This window comes from Balaenoptera borealis, assembly GCF_965194805.1.
Source record: "Balaenoptera borealis genome assembly, chromosome: 7".
NCBI lineage: Eukaryota > Metazoa > Chordata > Mammalia > Artiodactyla > Balaenopteridae > Balaenoptera > Balaenoptera borealis.
Genome location: NC_138864.1, coordinates 49,906,268 through 49,927,806, shown reverse-complemented (window position 1 = coordinate 49,927,806; position 21,539 = coordinate 49,906,268). Strand labels below are relative to the sequence as shown.

The window sequence follows — 21,539 nt, the reverse complement described above, 5'->3', positions numbered from 1 at the left end:
ATATGTGAATGTGCCTTGTACAGTGCCTAGTATACAGAAAACAACAAATGAACATTTTTGTTATTATTATAGTAATCGTTTTTATTCTATTAAAATGGAATCAGTTTGAAGTGCAGTGCTAGGTGTTGAGGACACTAATCAAGTATTAAGAACAGGTCACCATCAGTGCCACCAGTAACTCCCAAATATGTGTTAAAACAGGCATATAAACCAATAAATTACAATGTATTATGGAGGTTTCTGTTACTTTTTTTAAGGTAACTAATTGGATCGCTGCCTTTTTAAGGAATTCTCTATAACCTATAAGGAAGAATATATAGAGAAACCTCTCAGGACCTACAAATTAAAGGATTTCTAGAGTTAATGACACATAATAATTTCATGTTGCCATTAAAAGGGCATGAGAAATAGCGCTGCTCTTTGATTAAAGTCAATTAAAGGTGATACCTGGTCAGAATGCTTCTGCTTTTCTTTATTATCAAGGGCCTAAAAGAAAATTAGAGAAAACCTAGTGTCAGTCAGAAATAAAGAACTTCAAAATTCTATAAAATGTAAATTTTGCTCAAATTTTGTCTTTTGGAATGGAAAAATGGAAAAATAAAAGGCCAATTTATTGAATTATTAGCTATCTAAATGATGACATCAGAATGGCATCAGCCAAACCTCTCTCAGGCAAGCGACTGGATTGGCTCCTGGCTGGTACTGATTGATAGGATGCCGTTCTCTGAACTACTCTCAATTACATACAAACCAGGAATAATTTAGTTGTCTCTTTTCCGTCATCCTCTTGAATCACTGAATGTGAGAAATAGTGAATCCAGACTTCTGGAATCCTCACAGATCCTGTACATCATCTGAATGGACTGATCAATAAACACATCAACAGTCTTGGTTGTAAAACCCATCAGCAGTGATGTGGCAGCGGCAGCCGTAGCTGGCAGTATTGGTGGAGCATTTTAGGTGCTCCAGATTGCAGGGCTAGCAGGAGTGGAGGAAGGATTAGTGAACCTGAAAGGCCATGACCATTGTAGAGAAAGTTTATCTTTAGTTCTAAAAAGGATCATCATCATTGCTATTGTGATATGTTGGTTGTTAATAGTTTTAATCATAATGTTCTTGAGATGTAGTACTTATTTGTTCACCTATAAATACTGTTCATGACATCATTTTTGTGTGCAGTGTTCAACTGGAAAAGCTAAGGGCATGTCTCATCCCATTCTAAAAGTGACGTAGGGAATCATGTTACCTCTTACTTAGCCCTCAACTATCTGCATCTCTCTCTGGCTGAAATAAGTTTTAGTGATAGATAGGAAGGAATACAATATCAGTGACTTACTGATGCCATATGTTTGTCTAAGAACCTGTTTCCCAAATCACAGTAAGTAAAGTGTGTGCAGTTCGTTAAGAGAGACTATGTATGCTGTGGTAATAAATAAACCAAATAGTTTAACATATGTTTAGTTCCTGCTTATATTAAATTTGCTGTGGGTCCGGGTAACTTTCCAGGACAACTGTCCCCAGTATGGTGATTCATAATTCAAGATGGTTCAGTCTCATAGTTTCACCATTTCAATGTAAGGCCTCCTCCAGGACTTGAGAGAGACAGAAGAATTGCTTAGGAGTATTTCACTGCCTCAGCCTAGATGTGATACATGTCACTTCTGCTCACATTTATTTGGTCAGAAATTGTCCCATGGCTTAACATAACTGCCAAGGGGCTGAGAAGGGTAGGCTTCCATATTTATCTCCTGTCTTCCTGGGTAGGAAGAAAAGAAAGAATGGATATTCTCGAGGCCATTAGTAAATACTGTGTCCCACAATATGTGAGATAATTTTAAGTGGTGCAGAGAATAAACTTTTACAATTTTTGCTTGTTTTCAACATGTGTTTGAAAAATGTAAGTAGCACACTATGCCTATGAGGTCATGGCTTCATTTCATATAAATTTAAACTTTAATTGCAGACACTGTGTTCTTATGATAAAAATGGTAAAAAGTGCCAAACAGGTGTCTAATGTTTTAATAACACTGACCTAAAAGAACCACTCTAAAACTCAAATTTTAGTACGTAAAACTTTAGGTAAACTGGGAGTACAAGGTGGGGCATTAGAATTTGCTCTTTTAGCAAATACCCTATACCCTTCGTGATTCAGCAGCAGATAGTCTTGGACCACATGCTGGGAAGAATTGTTTCAGAGGCCAGTTGTTCTTCTGCTGTTAAAATTGGGGAACCAGGGACAGAACCCACCATGGGGGAGCCTGGAACTCCTGATAAGTACTCAGTTCCCCCTTTTTTTTTTCTCACTACTATGTTGTGACACTAACCACAAAGGGTTAAGGTTTTGGACAGAAACATTTGACCTGGCAGGCAATACCTTCAGAGCTGCCATTTTCCTTCTTACCTGGTTTTCCGTGTTGTCTAAGGTTGTTCAAACTGGCAGTCTCACTCCTCTCAGATCAAATATAATAAAATCAACAGATATTATTGCTAGTTCCAAAGCTCTTCCATTTACTGAAGCTCCTCGTTCACTGTTGGTGGTAAGTCAGTTTTGTTATTTAATTTTTTTTTCCCATTTCCATGTTTTCTAAGGGAGCCTAGAAATCTCTCCCAAGGAGGGTGACTTTGATGTCCTGATTTGTCTGTAATAGTCTTGGTTGTCTGTGATTATTAATAGAAGGCTCTTTTACTTTTAAAAAATGTTCTGTTTGGATGATAACGTATATGGTGACCCTGCTCCTGAGAATTCTTCTTCTTTTATTTTATGATGTGAATGAGTGATTTGGTCCCAAAGACCCTTCATTCCATTGCTAGTGGCTAGAGCCACATGCGGGTAGCTGAAGCTATGGTTAGTTTTTTTTTTTTTTTTTTAAACATTGTTTTATGTTCACTTTTCTTTCAGTTACTTTCAACTTAGGAGAGGTGATACAGGTTTTCCATTAATAGTAATTTATAAAGGTTTTACTCTTTTTTTTTTTTTAATTTTATTTATTTATTTATTTATTTATGGCTGTGTTGGGTCTTCGTTTCTGTGCCAGGGCTTTCTCTAGTTGCGGCAAGCGGGGGCCACTCTTCATCGCAGTGCGCGGGCCTCTCACTGTCGCGGCCTCTCGTTGCGGAGCACAGGCTCCAGACGCACAGGCTCAGCAGTTGTGGCTCACGGGCCTAGTCGCTCCGCGGCATGTGGGATCCTCCCAGACCAGGGCTCGAACCCGTGTCCCCTGCATTGGCAGGCGGACTCCCAACCACTGCGCCACCAGGGAAGCCCTATGGTTAGTATTTTTAATAGTCATTTGGGGGGGTCATCATCTGTATGTTCTGTAGAGACTACAGAGAAAGGTAGAAGGACATAGAAAGGAGTTAAAGGGAATAAACAGTAGAAGGACATAGAAAGGAGTTAAAGGGAATAAACAGTGACATTAATGACTGAGGGATAAACCAAAGCACATTTCTGAGGAACCCAAAGGAGCTCATTATTCTGGCCCAGACTTCAAAAGGTCCTGACCTTATCTGAAGGATGACATGTAAACTCTGAAGATGAATCTTGGTGTATAGCCATATGTATGTAACTAGCATTCATAACATTTATCCCTGCATCAAGATTTCATGGTGTGAATTCTGTACCCTAATGAAATGGTTGTAACCTCTTACATTGCCTCAGTTCCTTACTAGGGTTAGGACAGGCTCTGCACAATCTTAAGTGGAATTTCAGTTGCATGAGTGTAGCCACATATTTGTAATAAAATTATATGCATCACATTTACTTTTTCTGGAACCCTACCATTAGATAACACATATAAAAGCTGCTATTTACTTTCTAGTTATTTCAGTTCTGGAAGAAAGTAAAAGAGGATTCCAAAGGTATATTACAGCACACTTAGAAAAACCTTTAGGTCTGTAGCTCATCAGACTGGCTTTTAAAATATGCAAGCGCCTACAGAGACCACCCCAGGTTAAAAGTATCTAAATACTTCATGGTACTTTACTCTTAAATAATGTTTAGAGTTTGTTATCTTTTGTAGACCTTGGAAATCCAATTATTTATAATATCCAGTGACATTTACATTTTGCTAAATATACTCTGCTTGTAATAGAACGTATTGTGCTTAGGAAAATGGGTAGAGAATGCCTGGCTCTACATTTGCTTATATATGATGCAAAATACCAGGGTAAACTGTGTTATCTTTTTGTTATAAGTACATGATTTTAAAACCATAATTCTCAAGAGGTATCCTTAATCATTACCATGTAAAATGCAGAATGAGAAAAAGTTAGAGTTGAAACCGTTTGTTGACCATTTAACTTTCAGCTATCAAATCAAATATCCATTCAAGTTTATTGGTATCTTAAAATAATACCATTCATTTCCATGCCAACAGCCACAGAGTGTTTGGTTTAGTTTTTGAGACTGATTGAAAGTAGATTGTAAAGTTGACCTATTGTGTTAAGCTTATTTACACATAGTGTCTTGGAAAATAAACTCTGGAAGTGCATAGCAGTTGAATCCCAAGGTATTTTACATCCCGAGTTTTCTAATGTCTACTTTACTGAGATCTGTCCCATACAGAATCTCAAGTTTACCATAGTTATCTTATGTAAGAGAAAAATCACCTTAAAAGTTAATTATTCCAAAATTTGAGATGAAATTTATGACTTGCTTATAAAGAAGAACTTGCTTTTAATTGATTTGAAGAATTTGCCTATGCAAAATAATTTGTTAGTTTTAACATATCTATGAAACAATCAGATGACAGTTTTTCAGATTCTTGAAACGCTTTCCTTACAAAAGTTGAAAATAACATTTCTAAGATGTAATCAATACAAAAAGCCAAAAATGTGAAAAAAATACAATTTCAGTGGAAACGCAAAAAAATCAATTTGGGTACTGGATAGTGACAAATAGATTGTTTAAAATGAATCTGTATTTATTCAAGGGTTAATCTTGATGAGTGAACATTTAAAAGCCCTTCCTGATACTCCATCCTCTTCTGTTATTCTTAAGTAAGCAGCCTATGATGTATCATTCTCCCTCCTGATTCCCCTTTCCCATCAAAATGCGAACTTCCCTGCTGTCGCTGAGTGACGCGGGGCCAATAATACTGGGAGGGCGGGTGGGGCGAGGGCACGTGCACCAGAAACACTTCCTAGAAACAGCAAGTACGCTGCTCAACCCTGCCTGAACTTTCCCCGAAAACACAGCTCGCTGACAGAGCGGCATCCCTGCTGGGTGGATCCTGCAACTCCTAGAGGGAATGGCACTTCTTGTTTTTAATTAGCAAGGTGAAAGGTGAATTAAAACTAGCTGTTTGGCAAGTCAGTGCAAGAGGCTGACTTCTGAGAGGCTAGAACGAGCCAGAAGAGAACAGGAGCTCCACGGGGGAAGGCAGTGGGTGTACTGGGGTGGTTGTTTTTTTCTGAATGAACCGCTTGCAGAAGTGACTAAAAACAAAAATACAGTTTCTTCCTGAATCCACCGGCATAGTGACTGAAGAGAGCTCTAGACAGGACATGGCTCTGAAGACTCCCTCCTTGGAATGTCCTCTTGCTCCCGGCTTATAAACAACTGTCCTGGGGAAAGGCAGGTTTTACGTATCCAAATACAGCCTGACAAATGGCACTTTGGAACTGTGCTTTCTGATGACAACGCGTTCGATTTCTGACAAAGCCTCTCTCGCACGCTGCCCCCGGAGGGGAGTCCTAAGTAAAACTCACCCCGCCTGAAAGTGAGGATCGCTGGCGGCAGGCAGGCAGCATGGCATCTGCCGGGTACCTCATCACCTGGCTCCTGTGGGGCTACTTGCTGGAGCTCTGGACAGGAGGTCACACAGCTGACACCCCGCACCCCCGCTTACGCCTGTCACATAAAGGTAGGTCACCTTTTCAGATCCTTTTGTTACAAAAAAATGAGAAAAAAATTAAAGTCATTTATTTAACGTTGATCTTTGGTCTTCCCAGACCCTTAACATACACCTGAAAAAAATGATTGCAACACTGACCGAAGCTTCTAAGTACCTCTAATGAATAGGTCATACTTAACCGCAGCTGAAAATAGTGTAAAATCACAGGCTAACTTTAGAGATGTTATTTTTGTCTTGTAAATATTAGGTTTTGTTAATAAGTTCACTCACTAGCAGACATAACAGAAGAGGGTAGGAAGCAGGTAGTAAAGAGCCTTGAGGGGCTGAATCCACCAAGTTAGCAAAGGGTATTTAAATACCAATTTATGCATTTTGGGAAGCAAGGATGTTGGGGAAGGACTGCAGAAATAGAGGTGCAATTGGTTTTCTGTTTTGTGTTGTCCATAATGGGGATGAGAGGAGGAAAAAAGAAAACTCCTGAGACTCAAAATGATTCCTTGCCCATGATAACAAAGTCATCACCGTGTAATTAAAATGACTAACAACTGTTATAAATGAGCTTTCTAGTTGAATTGATTATTAGACATTTTTTTAATGTGTGGCAAAAAAAATCTGTTAGCAATCCTTGTGAACTGGTTTATACTGATTAAAGTGTTAGATACTATTTACTAGCATCTATTCTTTTTAATGTAAATTCATATTGCTTAACTGAAGATCCATCTTTCAGAGAGCGCTTAAATATTTTATTCTGCAACTATGTCTTGTAAGGCAGCATTTAGTCATAAATGATTAAAAGGTAGCTTTTGCATCAGGACCAGTAAAAGCCAGTCATGAATAGGTTTGATGACTCTTCCTGTAAACAAACAAACAACAAACAAAACCCACACTCTAAGAAAGTGACTTTGCTGACTTAAAAGTAACTTGGAATAAATTTTCAGGAAAGAAGTATTTATTATCATTAACCATTGAGACAGATAATAGATGGAGTAGTGAGAATTACATAAAAAACATTTTTCAATTGTGTAAGCTTTTAAATTGTCCCCACTGTAGAAGGAAGTCTGTATTTTTAAAATATGAGTGTAGTCTTTACCAGAAGGAGAAACAAAAAGGGAGGGCTCAAATTTATGACACAGGTTTTTTTTTTTTTTTTTTTGATTGACAATCATCAGTAGATTGGACTATAGAAGTTTCTCATTTTTAGAACAGCTATAATCTAGGGGTATTTTCTTAGTTTAAATAGATTTCCTATAGTACTCCCCAGTAGATAACATAAATTTAAGAAACACATTGACACTGAATTTGTAAAGTATTTAAAATATAGTGCCTAGAATTAGTATAATTCATTTGATTTGGGAAGATGTATCATGGTATGTATCAAAATACATATTCCTAAGAAGTTAAGATCAAATATATCTAAATGTAAAAATTTGATGTGATGGAATATGGACACATAAGGATGTCAGGAAAAAAAACATAATAATGGATTCTTTTTCTTAGGTACACAAACGGATAAGCTGCCAGTTTGGGCAAGCTGCCATTCTGCTATGCATGGTATCAACCTTTTATACCTCATTACTAGGATACTTGTTTTTTGATAGCTCAATATCAGTATGTTTCCAAAGATACCTCATTTTAATATTTCATTGGAGAGCTTCTGATTTAGTCAGTGCATACAAAAACTCTAATGCATAATGTTGTCATCAGTCTCATCTTCACCACATCTCTCTTAGTCAAAAGAATAACTGTAATTGATTTTATGAGTCCTGTTAAGTGGTGTGGGAGGACCACTGCTAGAAGCTATGGGTACACTAGACAGAAAACTCCCGTAAGATTTCCTTTTGGCTTTTCTTAACCTTTTGATTTAAGGGCACTAGCTGAAAATGTGCAATATTGTGCTCTTATGCAGACAGTATAGAGTTACCTGAAAAGAGAATGTTCCCACTTGTTCAGTTTAGTTAGCAAAGTCAGCTAAGAGGTCACAGCGGAGATGCAACCGGAAGCAACAAATGCCTCCCGCACCGCAGGTGACTCAGTGAAAGAGAAGCACGGGACTGCCTGAGCAGGGATATTCCATCCCTTCGATACAGTATGAACAGCACATTCACCTCTCTGCACTCGAGACTCAATGGACATTTTAGTGGTGTCCGAAAACTGGGGGCAGAATATTTTAGAGTATACTCTTCTGCTATCTTAAATGATATCCGAAATGGTACAATTTTAGTAGTGAGTAAATTAGGTGATTAGTATTATAAATGAGTGCATGGTCCTTAAAAATAAGAGACACTACTTATAAGTAATCTAGCAGCTCTGCACTGCTGCCTGACCCCCAGTGGAGAAAGCCAGTAGGCTCCCTGGAGGTAGCCTACTGGATTCATCCAGGGATTCATTTCATAGCAGTGGTCCATGCCATATTGGAGAAGGACAAGCATCTTTCGTATATCGTCCACTATCAAGATGGTGTCGGAGAACACAAACCTCGTGTCACTTCCCAAAGAGGAGGAGAAAGTGTCAGTGTCATATATTTACAAAGCTTGAGTTAAATTATATAAAAATATGTTCAGAAAAAAAAAAAATGCCCAGGAATTGCCCTTTTTCTTTCTCCTCCATCCTTCTCTAACTCTGGAAGTGGCGTGTTCTTAAACACAGCTTGAGAGGAGAAGACCATTAGGACCAAAAGGGAGAAAAGGCAGAGAGGGAGAGAGAAAAGGTAGAAAGTTGGGATCAGATATGGAGCATCTTCGAGCTTACTCCTCTCTACTCTCCACCCACAGTGGATAATATTGAATTCCTCCCTCTTCTTACGGAATATCCACTCCACCCCAATATTAAGCAAATATGCTAACTTAAGGCAAGCCTTGTAGCTAAAAAGATGAAATATTTGCTCTTGTTGAGGCAATGCATATCTTTTAATGCATTTTATAGGTACAAGATAAATTGGGTTGACAAATAAAAACATACAAAGATAAAAATGGCAAGATTCTGCCCTGCCCTGTAAGAATTTTCAGTCAAGATTTGAGTCCAGATTAACTATATCAGACAAGAATGTTAAAATTTATGAACAGTTAAGAATTTATAGCCAACTTTATAGCCAATACCCTAAAGAGGGTAGTTTGGGTATAATTCATACAAATTTATAATATTCTACTACAAGGATTTCTTTGAAAAATAGCTATGCTCCTCATGACAGAAATGAAGGAAAGAGAGAATAGAGGGAGAAGTGTCCTGGTGGATTCAGCCACTTCCCTCCGTTGATGTCCGTTCTCTCCTTATCTTTCACCATCCCGCATTAATGAGGTTACAGGGAAGACAAAAATAGCCTTCTTGATAATGGAGCTCAAAGAAGAAAAAAACAAATGAGGAAAGCCCATGTCAAAGAAGGAATCCCAGTGCACGTGGAAAGCCCCAGAAATTCAATCGAGGGAGGTTCCAGATAGGGTAGGTGTTCAAAGACCCAGTGAGGAACTTCCCAATTGCAGAAGCCAAGGAGAATGGCTGATGATAAGCAGAGGATGTTCTCCCAGGATGTTTGATGAAAAGATAGCTAAATAAAGGCGTGAATATGGCAGAAGATCATTGCTAAAATATGTTGATATTATAAATGTAGATTTGAACATTGAATACATATCCATACATATAGAACGTGGGATAGCAAGTGTTAATTAGTCTATCTGTATTTGAATATTGTAACCAATTGAATACAGATTTGTCATAGTTCAGAGAGCTCAGATTTGAAGTCAGAGGTCTCTACTTCAGCTCTAATTCTTCCACTTATACTAATGGTAATTATCTGTGCCTCAGTTTCCTTAATTTGAAAATAGGGGTAGTACTGGTATTTTCCCTGTATATCTCACTGGGTTTTTGAGAGGATCAAAATGGAACAATAATACTGTAAAAGCACTTTATAACCTAAAAATTATCTTATTAATGTTTCCTGAAGACTGATAGAAAATGAGAAGGTTAGAAGGAATCATGTCCTAAAGAGAAAAAACTCTTGGAAATGGCTTGAGTTTGGATATCAGTAAGTCCTAGAATGATGCTAGTATAGACGACAGCAAAACTTGCTCTTGCTTTGCATAAAATGTGTGATTTATCCTGATTGCATTCACTCCAAATCCCATTTCCATACCTTTGACCTCTAGTTATAATAATTTAGAAGATAATTACATCATCTGTGCATTTTCCAAGATTCATGGCCAGTATTTTTGTAATAGAAGTGTGCATATATCTGTTTATTTTACATACTCACTTTTCACCACACATTTTAGAATTTTTTTCAGTTTACATTTAAAAAATTGAGATAGAATTCTAGAAGAGCGCAGTGATAAATAAGTTTTGAATGATCATCCTGGAGGCTGTGGTATTTATATTCTATCCAGGGCCAATTTTATAAAGGCAGTGACTGAGCCAGTTTTTCGTGAACCAGCTCATAGCTTGGGTTTCTCAGCCAGTAACTAGGTATTATCAATAGTGACATTAGTCACACATCCCTGTGTGGTTAATAAATAAAAACTGGTCATAAGGCATGATTCATAAAGAAAGTAGTTAGATAGGACCCAGGGGTAAACACAAACCTTACTGCCCAGATCTCCATGAGGGGGAGTCAGTGAGAATTAAGTGGTGGATTTATTAAGAAACAGTTTATATTAAAAAAAAAATAAAAAGCCACTGGGTAACATGAAAAGAATTACAGTATGTTTTGTGGAGTTTAGTTTACACAGAATATACTTTTTATAGAGGAAGTCTATGTAAGGATTTTAGATAACACTATTTTTTGTACTTTTATATCTGCTACATAGAAATATTGCTCGTGCATCACAGAAATGCATCTGGAGACACAAAAGCTTCTGAATGGTTCTATGAATTATTCGGTTGTTTTTTTTTTAATAAATTTATTTTATTTTATTTTTGGCCGCATTGGGTCTTCATTGCTGCACGCGGGCTTTTCTCTGGTTGCGGTGAGCGGAGGCTTTCTCTAGCTGTGGCGAGCGGGGACTACTCTTCGTTGTGGTGCACAGGCTTCTCATTGTGGCGGCTTCTCTTGTTGCGGAGCACGGGCTCTAGGTGCGCGGGCTTCAGTAGTTGTGGCACACGGGCTCAGTAGTTGTGGCTCACGGGCTCTAGAGTGCAGGCTCAGTAGTTGTGGCTCACGGGCTTAGTCGCTCCGTGGCATGGGGGAATCTTCCCGGACCAGGGCTCGAACCCGTGTCTCCTGCATTGGCAGGCGGATTCTTAACCACTGCGCCACCAGGGAAGCCTGAATTATTCGGTTCTTATCTGTATGTTGAGTATGACAGTGAGAACACAGTTATCTTTAGTATAGAAATAGGGTGAGGGAAGGTCAGAGTTAGGAAAAGCAATAAATGAACTGGGCCAATTTTGGACCAAAAAATAATTTAGTCACATAAAATCATTTCTTAAAAGTTTTGTGAGGACTGTGTTCTATCCATAATATAGAACCAGTGCTTGTTCTTGACTAAAAAATACATGCAACAGTCATGTTGTCACAATGGAATATTCTTGTAAAAATTTATGTTGCTATATTATTTTGCTGTTCATGTCAGATTTGTCATTTAACGAGGGTATTTCATAGAGACCGCCTATCTTTCTGTCTGGTATGAGATCACTTGGTGGCCCCAGTTCTACGACCACATAATAAAGCACCAAACATCAAATTGGTCATTGCTGGTGAAAATTATTGTTAACAATCTGCTGAGTCAGTTTTCTTTCATCAAAGATATCTACTGGAATCATCCTGGGGAGTTCTGCGTGGGAGAGCGTGCAAAGATTTACTCCTTTATCTTGTGTCTAAGACTCTTCTGTGGTTTAGTAGAGGAATTTAGTCTGCAGGAATCCAGAAATGGCACTTTGCATGCATGCATGCTCCTTCATACATAGCCACTGCGGTATTTAAGTGTTCTGGTAAGTTCAGTCTCAGAGAATTTAAAAGAAAACAAAACTGAAATTATACCGCTTACAACATTTTCCCAAAAGGTGCAAAGTAAAGATTTCAGTTATTCTCTTTGTTTCAATAGACAGGGCCAGATGCTGTTAGTAGTCTTTAGTACAACATCTGACACTTTGGAATATTATGTACATTGTACAAAGGATGATGATTATTTTAATAAAGAATTTTTTCACGGTATGGTTTTAAATAACATTTGAAGCATAAGGGAAACTATCAATGTCATTAGTTATTTCTTGGGCTTAAGCAAGCATTATTCTTTGTACTCATGATAAGTATGATAATGATAAGACTAGATATTTTATTGGCTGGATTTTCTGAACTGTGAAGGAAAAGGATATGTTAATACCCCATTTGAACCAAGTGTTACAATCTCTGATATTGGAGAACATTTTCTGTCAAAGAATGTGATGATTTCAAGAACAGAAATGTCTGTGGAATTGATAACTTGATTTCCTGTTGCCCTGGTGGTGGCCAAAGCAATTGATTACTCAAGAAGTTTTCAGCCTGCCTTGGGTCTAATACCTACTTCAGGATATTCCCACCATAAGGCCCCATTGTCCTGGTAACCTTGACTCTATAACTAGTGTGGAAAAGGAAAAGAGAAATTCATGACTTGCCTGATTTCTGGGGCTTAGAAACATATTTCTACTTCTGTCTTTAGTCATCACTGCTTTCTGCTCAAGGACTTATCTCATAGCCTTGGCACAGTATGTGTAGAAAAGTAGTTTAGGCCCAAGTTTTACAAAACACTCTCACATTCTAATATCAATAGCCTAAAAGCTCTATACTTCGGTTGAGGCCTACCTAATCTGAATGTTGCTTCCGGCTGTACGACATGAGCAAGTTACTTATTTTCTGAGTATGAATTTTCTCATCTTTAAAATGGGATAATTTGCAACACCCTGAAAGAATTACATGAGATAATGCGAATTAGTGTGGTAAATACTTTAGCCTTAGGAAGCTTTTCATAAATTACTCCATGAATCAGAAGAGGTTCAGGGAGAATTAGCCTACTCTGGTTCCCTTTTTTATTCTAAAAACAATCATGAGTTAATTATTAACTTAACAACTTAAAATAAGGGAAAATCTTTAGTCATCAGTTTTTTACTTGAGAGCAAAGATTTTTAAAAAATGAAATCCAGCTCTTATTGGAGTAGATGACTATAAGTAACTAGGAATATTGGTATCTCTCATGCTTGTAAGTTACTGTAAGATTATTTTGTTGATAATTTAAGGAAAGTTGGAACTTATCTGATGGCACCTTGGAGACAAGAGACCAAAGCCATAAAATAAACAAAAGTCACTAACAAAGGTAATTGTAGGCCCGGCTTTGTAAGGCACAATAGAACAGATATTACTAAGACCAGATCACACTGTCAAAAGTTAAACCAAACAGTGTCCTGTAAGCAATCAGCCCAACATGCATTGTTTGCTTTGAAAGAAAGCTTTCCATTCTGCCTTCCCCTGGACCCACACACAGGTAAGGTATCTGCCGCAGAGCATGGTTCCTTACCCTTAGTAAGTGTTCAATCAGTGCTCATTGACTGGGTATATGAATAAAACAGAATGATTTAGAGCAGTGTTTTTTAAAGAAATGTCTGATTCCAGGGGTGGGGTGAGGAGTACCAAGGAAACTAAGGAATCATGAACAACTATTTATGGCTCCTTTGGTAAAACATACATGAAGAGGACGACTGGGGCTTTCTCTGCCTATTCACCTTCCTTCCCCTCAGCGCTGCATTGTGTGAACCAGCTGGGGCCACCACACACCCTCCTGACAGGTCAGCCATATTCTCTCATCTATAATCAGTCTTCTTTTGAAAAAAAAACAAACAAAAAATACTTGTTGATGCTCTCGTCATTCCTGGATGATCACCACAACGCCTTCCTTTTCTTCTCTTCTCACTTCTTTCTTTAACTTCTCCTCGGTGTTGTGTCACCACCACCCCACCTCTTTTTGTCTCCACCTTGCTTCTTTCCAAAGAGAGATTTTGATTTCTTCCCTACCTTAAGCCGAAAATGAAATTAAAACATTTTAAGTGAGTGCTATCTATTTATTGGTCCTCAGTTTACCTGAGTATTTCTTTTGTTGTCTCATTCAACGAATAGAAGACGTGACTTTTGAATGTAAAAGAAGTTTAACTGCGTTCATTAGGCATTCAAAATTTGTTGAAATTCATGACTTAGGAAATAATGAAATATGAAATAAATAGCTTATGAGCCACTTGGACAACTTGTCCTGTTTGTCTAGCCTGTGTTTCCAGTGGGAGGCTGATGTCCCCAGCACCATGACAGTGTGGGGACTGGGAGGGGAGAATTAGGGTCCTGAGCAGGACAGAGCAGGGCCTGCCAGCCTGTTCCCTTTGTGGCTAAACTTGAGTTAAGTGTAAAAATATTATTTATATAAACCTATCTATTTCCATGTAGTTTTGCTTTGTTTTCTCTGAGTTACGATTTTTAACTCATTGAAACCAGAATAGACGGGGGGGTGGGGGTTTGTTTACAGGATAGAGCAGAAGAGTAGCATCCCTAAGGATACGTCCCAGTGGTGATTTTAGGTGGCTGGACTCACTCCAGAACCAGAAAAGAACAACAGCAATGAAAATGGGAATAAAAAAGGGAGAAAATAAGGTCAGCTGGGGACAGTGACCTTTTCCCTCCTGACCAGTTTCCTCTCAGGAAATGATGGGAACCGAGGAGAGCTTTAAATTCAAAGCTCGAGATACACTGTGGAACTAAAGCTGAAGAGGAAATGTGCTGACAGCCTTGCATGTAGCTGTTCACTCCTGCTGATTACTTTTTTCCTAATCCTGAGTCAAAAATGTATTATGGTCCATGTGATTTCGGAGATCGTTTCCAATTCTAGAAGTGTTAGGACTCTTTTCTTCTCCTCACCAGACCTCCCAGTGTGTCTAGTTTCTCCAGAACACTTTGAACATTTTATTAGGAGACAGCATGTTCTAGTGGAAAGAGTATGTATGGATTCACAGTTTAAAAATCCCAGATTTGAATCTACAGCTTATCCTATTTGATGTCTATTATTCTTGCTAAATCATTGAACTTCTGAGGCTTACTCTCCTCATAAGTACACAGAGACTAATTTCTATCTCGTGATTGTTGTAGAAAATTGAAATGTACTGTGGAGATGTAGGATATTGTATAATAATGGCTTATAATATTCTCTAAGTTATGTAATTGTCTTTAACTATATTTTAGGATCCTTGAGGGCAAGGAGTAGTTTTTTGGTGAGACCCTTGTGGACAGAATAAAATGACTTAATCAGATCATTCCTAAAGGCTGGGTGTTTAGTATCTACTGAAAAAAAACAAAAGAAAACTTTCTCTTGTTGTTTTTGGCTCCCATGTTATGGTCAAAATGACAAAATAAAGGCTTATTTCTTTAAGAGGTAGAGCTAATGCTGAATAATTAACCTGAGAGAGCCTTAGTTGAATTTCACTGCAGAGGAGATGATGCCACTTGTGATTTTCTTCTACTCTTCTTCCAGAGGAGGGGCAGGGAGGAGGTTGAGCTGGGATTAAGCCAGTGCTGTACAAAGTGTCCTGGTCTGGCAGCATCCGCATCCCCTGTGAGCTACTGAATTAGGCTTACTGAGTCAATAATTCTGGGGCTCAGGAATCTGTGTTTTAACAAGCCCTGCAGGGGATTCTCAATGCACATTCGAGCATGAGAAACACTGGGTTAAGTGTTTGGGATGTTGCTACAAAGGAGCCTCACTTTCATATTAACGTTTTCATTTCTTTCCCCCCTTCAGCTCCATCACCCAGGCTAAGGTGTCATTTATTTAAATTTCCAAATTACAGCCTTGGTCTTCATACATATATTTAAATTCATAAATATCTAACTATTATACCATTCTCTACCTATTATTTTTTCTATTAGATAAGATATATGTATAGTGTATATAGTTATTGATAATAATTTAACATATAAATTAAATTTGTTTTTAATGATTATTCGTGGTGTAAATTGTGACACATGGTGCTATCATTGAGTTCAGATAAGAAAACATTTAATGTTGATGGACTGTGGAAAAGCATTTTGTAAGATTCCAGGTGTCCTTTATCTCTCAATGGGAAGTTTTCTTGGACTAATGAAGTTAGGTGCACTTCATTCCTCAGTTACACATCCTAACCTTTCCCTTAAGGGATACAGAAGTTTCTATATCTTTTTAATATTTATTCATTCAATCATTCACTTATTCAATGGCTATTTGTTGACCTTCTTCAATGTATTAGATACTGAGCATCATGCTAGGAATTTTAGAATAAAAAACGCAGTTTTCTAAATGAAATGTGGTATCCTGGGTGGTATCCTGGCACAGCACAAGAATATTAGGTAAAAACTAAGGAAATCTGAACAAAGTATGGGTTTTAGTTAATAGTAATGTGTCAATATTGGTTCATTAACTGTGACAAATGTACCACACTAATGTAAACTATTAATAATAGAGGAAACTGGGCTTGGGTATATGGAAACTTTCTATACTAGCTTCACAACTTTTCTGTAAATCTAAAACTATTCTAAAATAAGTTTATTAAAATACACACACACACATACACACAGTGCCTCTACCCAAACCCTTTCTCCAAGAAGCTTAAGGTCTAGTTGTAAAAAGAGACAAGTCATGATAAAGCAGGATGTTTTTTATACATGCTAAAGGTTAGAACAAAGTGCTATGGAAACATAGAGTTGGGAATGAAAAAAACAGAGCTCAGCCTTGGAGATGAATAGGAGGAGACTGGGTAAGAAGCAATAAGCAAACTGTCTATGTGTCTTAGGCTGTTTTGCCACCATGCCTGCCATCCTTCCACTGCCATCCCCTCTGCATACAGTGCACTGTATCCTCCTAGAAATACAGTTAGCCTTGAATATCTAATTAACTGAATTCCATTGTATTCATAGCTTTACTACTGGTAGAATCATGAATGCTCTTTACTCATGTTAAGTTGGCCTCATTTCTATATGACTTTAAGGAATTGTCATTTTCTTTGTATGACTAATATATGATTAATGCACATTCTTGAGTAGATTTTGAAAGTTTTGAAGGCAAGTAGGTTGCATTTTATTGTTTGAATCCTTAGAATCTAACAAATTTAAGGTACTTAATAAATTTATCTTACCTATTTTGCTTAATGTAAAGAATTTCATTATGTCTATTCACATTAGTATTACCAATCTTAATTCTTTTGTCTGATGCCACATATAGCTAGATTCCTAAAAAAGATGACAGAAAATGAGCTGATGGAAATCAGGAAAAAAGATGGGAATACTTCTCTTCTGCCCCTGCTCCAAAATGTTAGGCCCTAGTTTGGCTTCAGGTTTTGTTACAAAAGCTATGATGAGAAATCCAGAACGGCTTCAAAATTTTTCAGAAAATATCCATATTTTATAGAAAGAGAGTGTGAAGCTTTTGCAGAGTGGTTTGAGTTCATCTGGGCCATTACATGATCAATGTCTCATTTCAATCTCCTTTTCTTCCCATTTGCCCCTGCTGTGATCTTCCAATGTCCAATGTAGCATTTCATTCATGTCTAGAGTGATGAACGATGAAGAGAGACAACTAATGCATGAAGTCAGTGACAAAGCAGAAAGCAAAGGGAGGGCTTTGAAAACGCAGCAACTTATCCTACACCTTTGTTTGTAAGGAATGCCCTAAATGACCAAAAGCAAGAATGCTTTTTGTTTTTATCAGTTTATCCCTGTGAGAAGGTTGTTTTACGAATAATTTGACTATGCTGCCTTTTTGTTTTGTGAATTTATCATTTAAAAGCGTAGCTGTAGGTGATGATATTGTGAGAAGAATAAGCAATAGTTACCAGTTTTATAATTATGGTTAGTTTATGTAAGGTATTTTCCAAACCAAGTTAATTGGGAAAGAACCAATGAAAAAGTTACCTAAGATTTTATTATGTATAAGCCTTATAAAAATTGACAATATATTTTGAAATGTTGTATCCTTGAGTGTTTTTTTTTGTTTTTAGCACCGTATGAATTCATCAGATATGATACACCTAACATAAAAGAGGAAATTAATGGACATAAACAGAAATGTTATAAGTAAAGTTAATTCAGGAGAAAGCACACATTTGCCACTGCCCCTTACTACTCTAAGGAGAAAATAAATATGGAAATGGGAGGTGCTTGATTATTTTATTTTTAGAAACTAAATCCAGTTGTCAAAATAAATGTGTAGAAAATAAGATCATTTTGATTGTTTTAAGCAAGGCAAAAATATATGTTTTGTAAAGAAAACATTAGGAAAAGTAATGAAAAATAAAAATTGAAATAGCTCTATCATTATTGATGAAACTGATATAGCTAATTTTTCCTTATCAAAAGCAAAGTAAAAAAAAAAAAAGAAAGGAAATGCAAAAGAAATTTCAACTTTGACATTATCACAATGCATAAATGCTACACATATTTCAGGTCAGATGAATGATATCTGACGGATACTTTACAATTGCTTAGAATGTGTACTAGAATATTGAGCTTGCTGGCAGTTTAAGGGTCTGCATAAACTTGAGTTAACCATATGGTGTATTCTTAGAATAGTCATACCACCCCATGTTTAAAATTTAAAAAGAAAAAAAATTTTTTTTCAAAGTCAAATGTTAGAATTTTAGTTGTTGGCATGTTCAACTACCCATATAATTGCACCATCCCATTAATAAAGGAACACAGAACACTCCCTTTTTGTTCATCCAGAATGAAGAAAAAGAAAAGATAGGACTTTGAAATACTGGAATGGATATGATGAGCCACCCAAAAATATCAATTTTATTACTATATTGTTCCAGTTATGGGAAGTTAATATGTTTAAACTTCAACACCTTAATATATTTTGACTTCCTAGTAATTCCCCAAAGTAAAATTCCCTTGCAATAATATTTAGATAACCATAGAAAGAAGAAAAGTATTACAGTTAAGTCAATTATACTTATAATTAAAAGACTATAATTGTATCTTTGTCATTATAATTCTCAGAAATAAGACAAAAGTTATGTACTGGGCACTGCTTTTGACAGATTTTTTTGCCAAATGTTTTTTACTTGCTCCAAAATGTGTATTCCCAAACTGAAGCCTGACATATTTTAGGATTGTAGAAGAGTTTTTCATATCTGGAGAAAAAATTGGAAGTCTCTAAGGCTTCAATAAAATTGAACAAGAATAAAAATGAAAAATAAAATTAGAAAATTGATACTAATGAGACAGTCCACATGCAAATCAAGCAGTAATCACTCAGAAACACATTAGATGCCTATTATCATATGGGTCTCAGGAGATGTAAAATAAATAGAATACTAGGATTTTATTATATGCAGTTATGCTTTGGAATATGTGATTATGTTTACTATGCATTTACATTTCTATATTAGTGAAATATGTGACAGCAATTTTTTTTTTAGATTGGAAATGCCATTTGTCCTTTTTAGTCTGCTAATTTATACCCCCTACGTAGTTAGAACAGACATTGATATTGCTTAATTTTTGAATGTCCAGAATACTGGTAATATGAGAAAATATATACAAAATTTGTCATTGGTTAAGTTTTGCTCTTGATGGAATAAAACTCTTGCCAGCAAAAGCAGTGCTGGAGGAAGCAGTCTCCCCGTGAATGGTTTGTGCGATACTGTAATTTGGTTGCTGACAGCACTGCTGCATTTCACTTCTGCAGCTCCCCCAGCTAGGCTCCAAGTTTCCATTCACACTGCTAGCCACTGAAATTTCCCTTTGTCTTCACTGAAGATTTTTTTCCTCTTCACAAATAGGCCCAGCTGCTACTGCAGCCGGTTGCCCACACTCCCCCATACCGCTCTTGCTGAGGATGGCAGCCAGAGTAAAGAATAACAGCTGGGATTGGCTTACTTTGGCATCTAAATAATTTTGGGTGGGTCCATTCCTAACTTTATTATTTCATTTAATTTGCTAATCTTTCCTTCTGCTGAACTTTTAAAAAATTGGCAAATGATGTTTTTCCAAAATGTTTTCCTCATCTGGATGTGACTCTTTTATACCTGGCTGCCGAAAATGATTCATTTTGCACGTTGTTATTTTTTCCACTTCTAGGCACCATTTAGAAAACAAATGCAGCAGAAACTAATTTATTTACGTGATCTTGGAAAAGTTACTTAACTTTTTCTGACTGGAAGAGGTGGGTGATAAATAGCACCTATGTCATTGATTGTCTTTGATAAGGATTAAATGAATGAACATTTGAACGCATGTCGAACAGTGATAGAAAGGCAAAGAAAGAGAGAGGGAAAGAGAGCAGAAGAGAGCACATGAAAGCAAGAGTGGAGCAAGAGGGAGGGGAGTGAGAAAATGAGGGAAGGAAAGGAGGAAGGAAAAGGGAGGGAGGGAGGAATCATTGCTGGAACGCAGAAAAACCAATAACTCTACTTACTCAATTAAGACAAGTATTTAGCACTTAGCATTTTATATATCTTATTCCATGTTCCTTCACCCCAAAATCAATAATTAGAAAAAGACTGGAGTTTAGGAAAGCTTGTGGAATTTTACCCAAATCAGAGAATTTTATTGAAGGTCGGAATTTTAGTGACTTAACTGTATCTGTGGCATCCGGACAGGTGGTCAGACACGTTTTTTCATTTGAATTTATACATTCTCATGGAAAGGGAAATGACTGCCTGATAAGAAGGTCTGTTCCATTTTTGACTGTTCTGATACGGAGAAAGTGTTTACATACCTAATCCCAAATCTGACTTACTGTATCTCCCACGTTTTAGCCTTGGTTCTTTCCTCTAATGCCATAAGGTCATAAGTCATAACAGACCTCCAAATGTTTCAAGATAGTTCTCATGCCCTTTGGTCGTGGGTGAATATTCCTCATACCATGATTGTCCTGACCGATACCAGCATTCTGATCCAGCGCCTCTTTGTTAATTTCCCGCTTAAAATCAAGCACCACAATCAATACTCAAGAGATCCCTGACTTGGTCACAGAATTGTGGTGCTAACTGGTGACTTTATGTATTAAAGCCACCTGAGTTGACAGCAGCTTATTTGACAAATATGCCAGCCTTTTGGTTTATGTTGAAATGACTGTCAGTTTTTCCAAGGGTTTTTCACATAGACTCTAAGCCAGCTCTTTCCTTTATTTCACACGTGTGGTTTATTTGTTGAAGTTAAGGAAAACTCTCTCCTACCCGCTCCAGTGTAGAATGTGGCTCAGAGCAGAGTAACAGCATGTGGTGCCCTGGACAAGGACGTGGGCTCTGGAGTGAAACATTCCTAATTTCAGACTATTTCTGCTGTTGTGTGTTCTCAATTTAACATCTGTGTCCACATTTATTGTCTTTAGGAAACTAGCTAGTTAGGAAAGATGAAACTTGCATTCGTTGTAGAAATTCTTTTATTTTAAAATTTAAAGCTACACATTGAATGGGCTCGTTCTAAAATGTCAGTATTTGGAAGAAGTGTAATGCACATAAAAGACAATTTTTAAATTAGAATATATAAAATGTATGCTTTTGGCTTTCAGGGATGGTGTAGACCAATAAATGTAATTGCTGATTTTCTTTATAAATATAAAATAATTTGTATAATTATAGTAAATGAAAGGTTCATTTGAAATTCTTTAATATGAAAAAATTAAACGGTCTTTCTTCACTGCTAAAATAAACAGGAGACTTTTAAATGTCTTAACAATTTTTATTTAAAAAGAATCTGGAATGGTC

At 37.0% G+C, this 21,539-nt stretch overlaps 1 protein-coding gene across 3 annotated transcripts in view; it reads left to right on the top strand.

The window, feature by feature from the left end:
- The first annotated feature begins 5,150 nt into the window (after window positions 1-5,150).
- The window catches only part of SEMA3E (semaphorin 3E), a 269,360-nt gene continuing 252,971 nt past the window's right edge, over window positions 5,151-21,539 (top strand). For all 3 annotated transcript variants that reach the window (XM_082398304.1, XM_082398306.1, XM_082398305.1), the window contains exon 1: window positions 5,151-5,864. In XM_082398304.1, coding sequence (XP_082254430.1) covers window positions 5,750-5,864 — 115 coding nt within the window. In that variant the 5' untranslated portion in view covers window positions 5,151-5,749. The remainder of the gene's footprint in view (window positions 5,865-21,539) is intronic.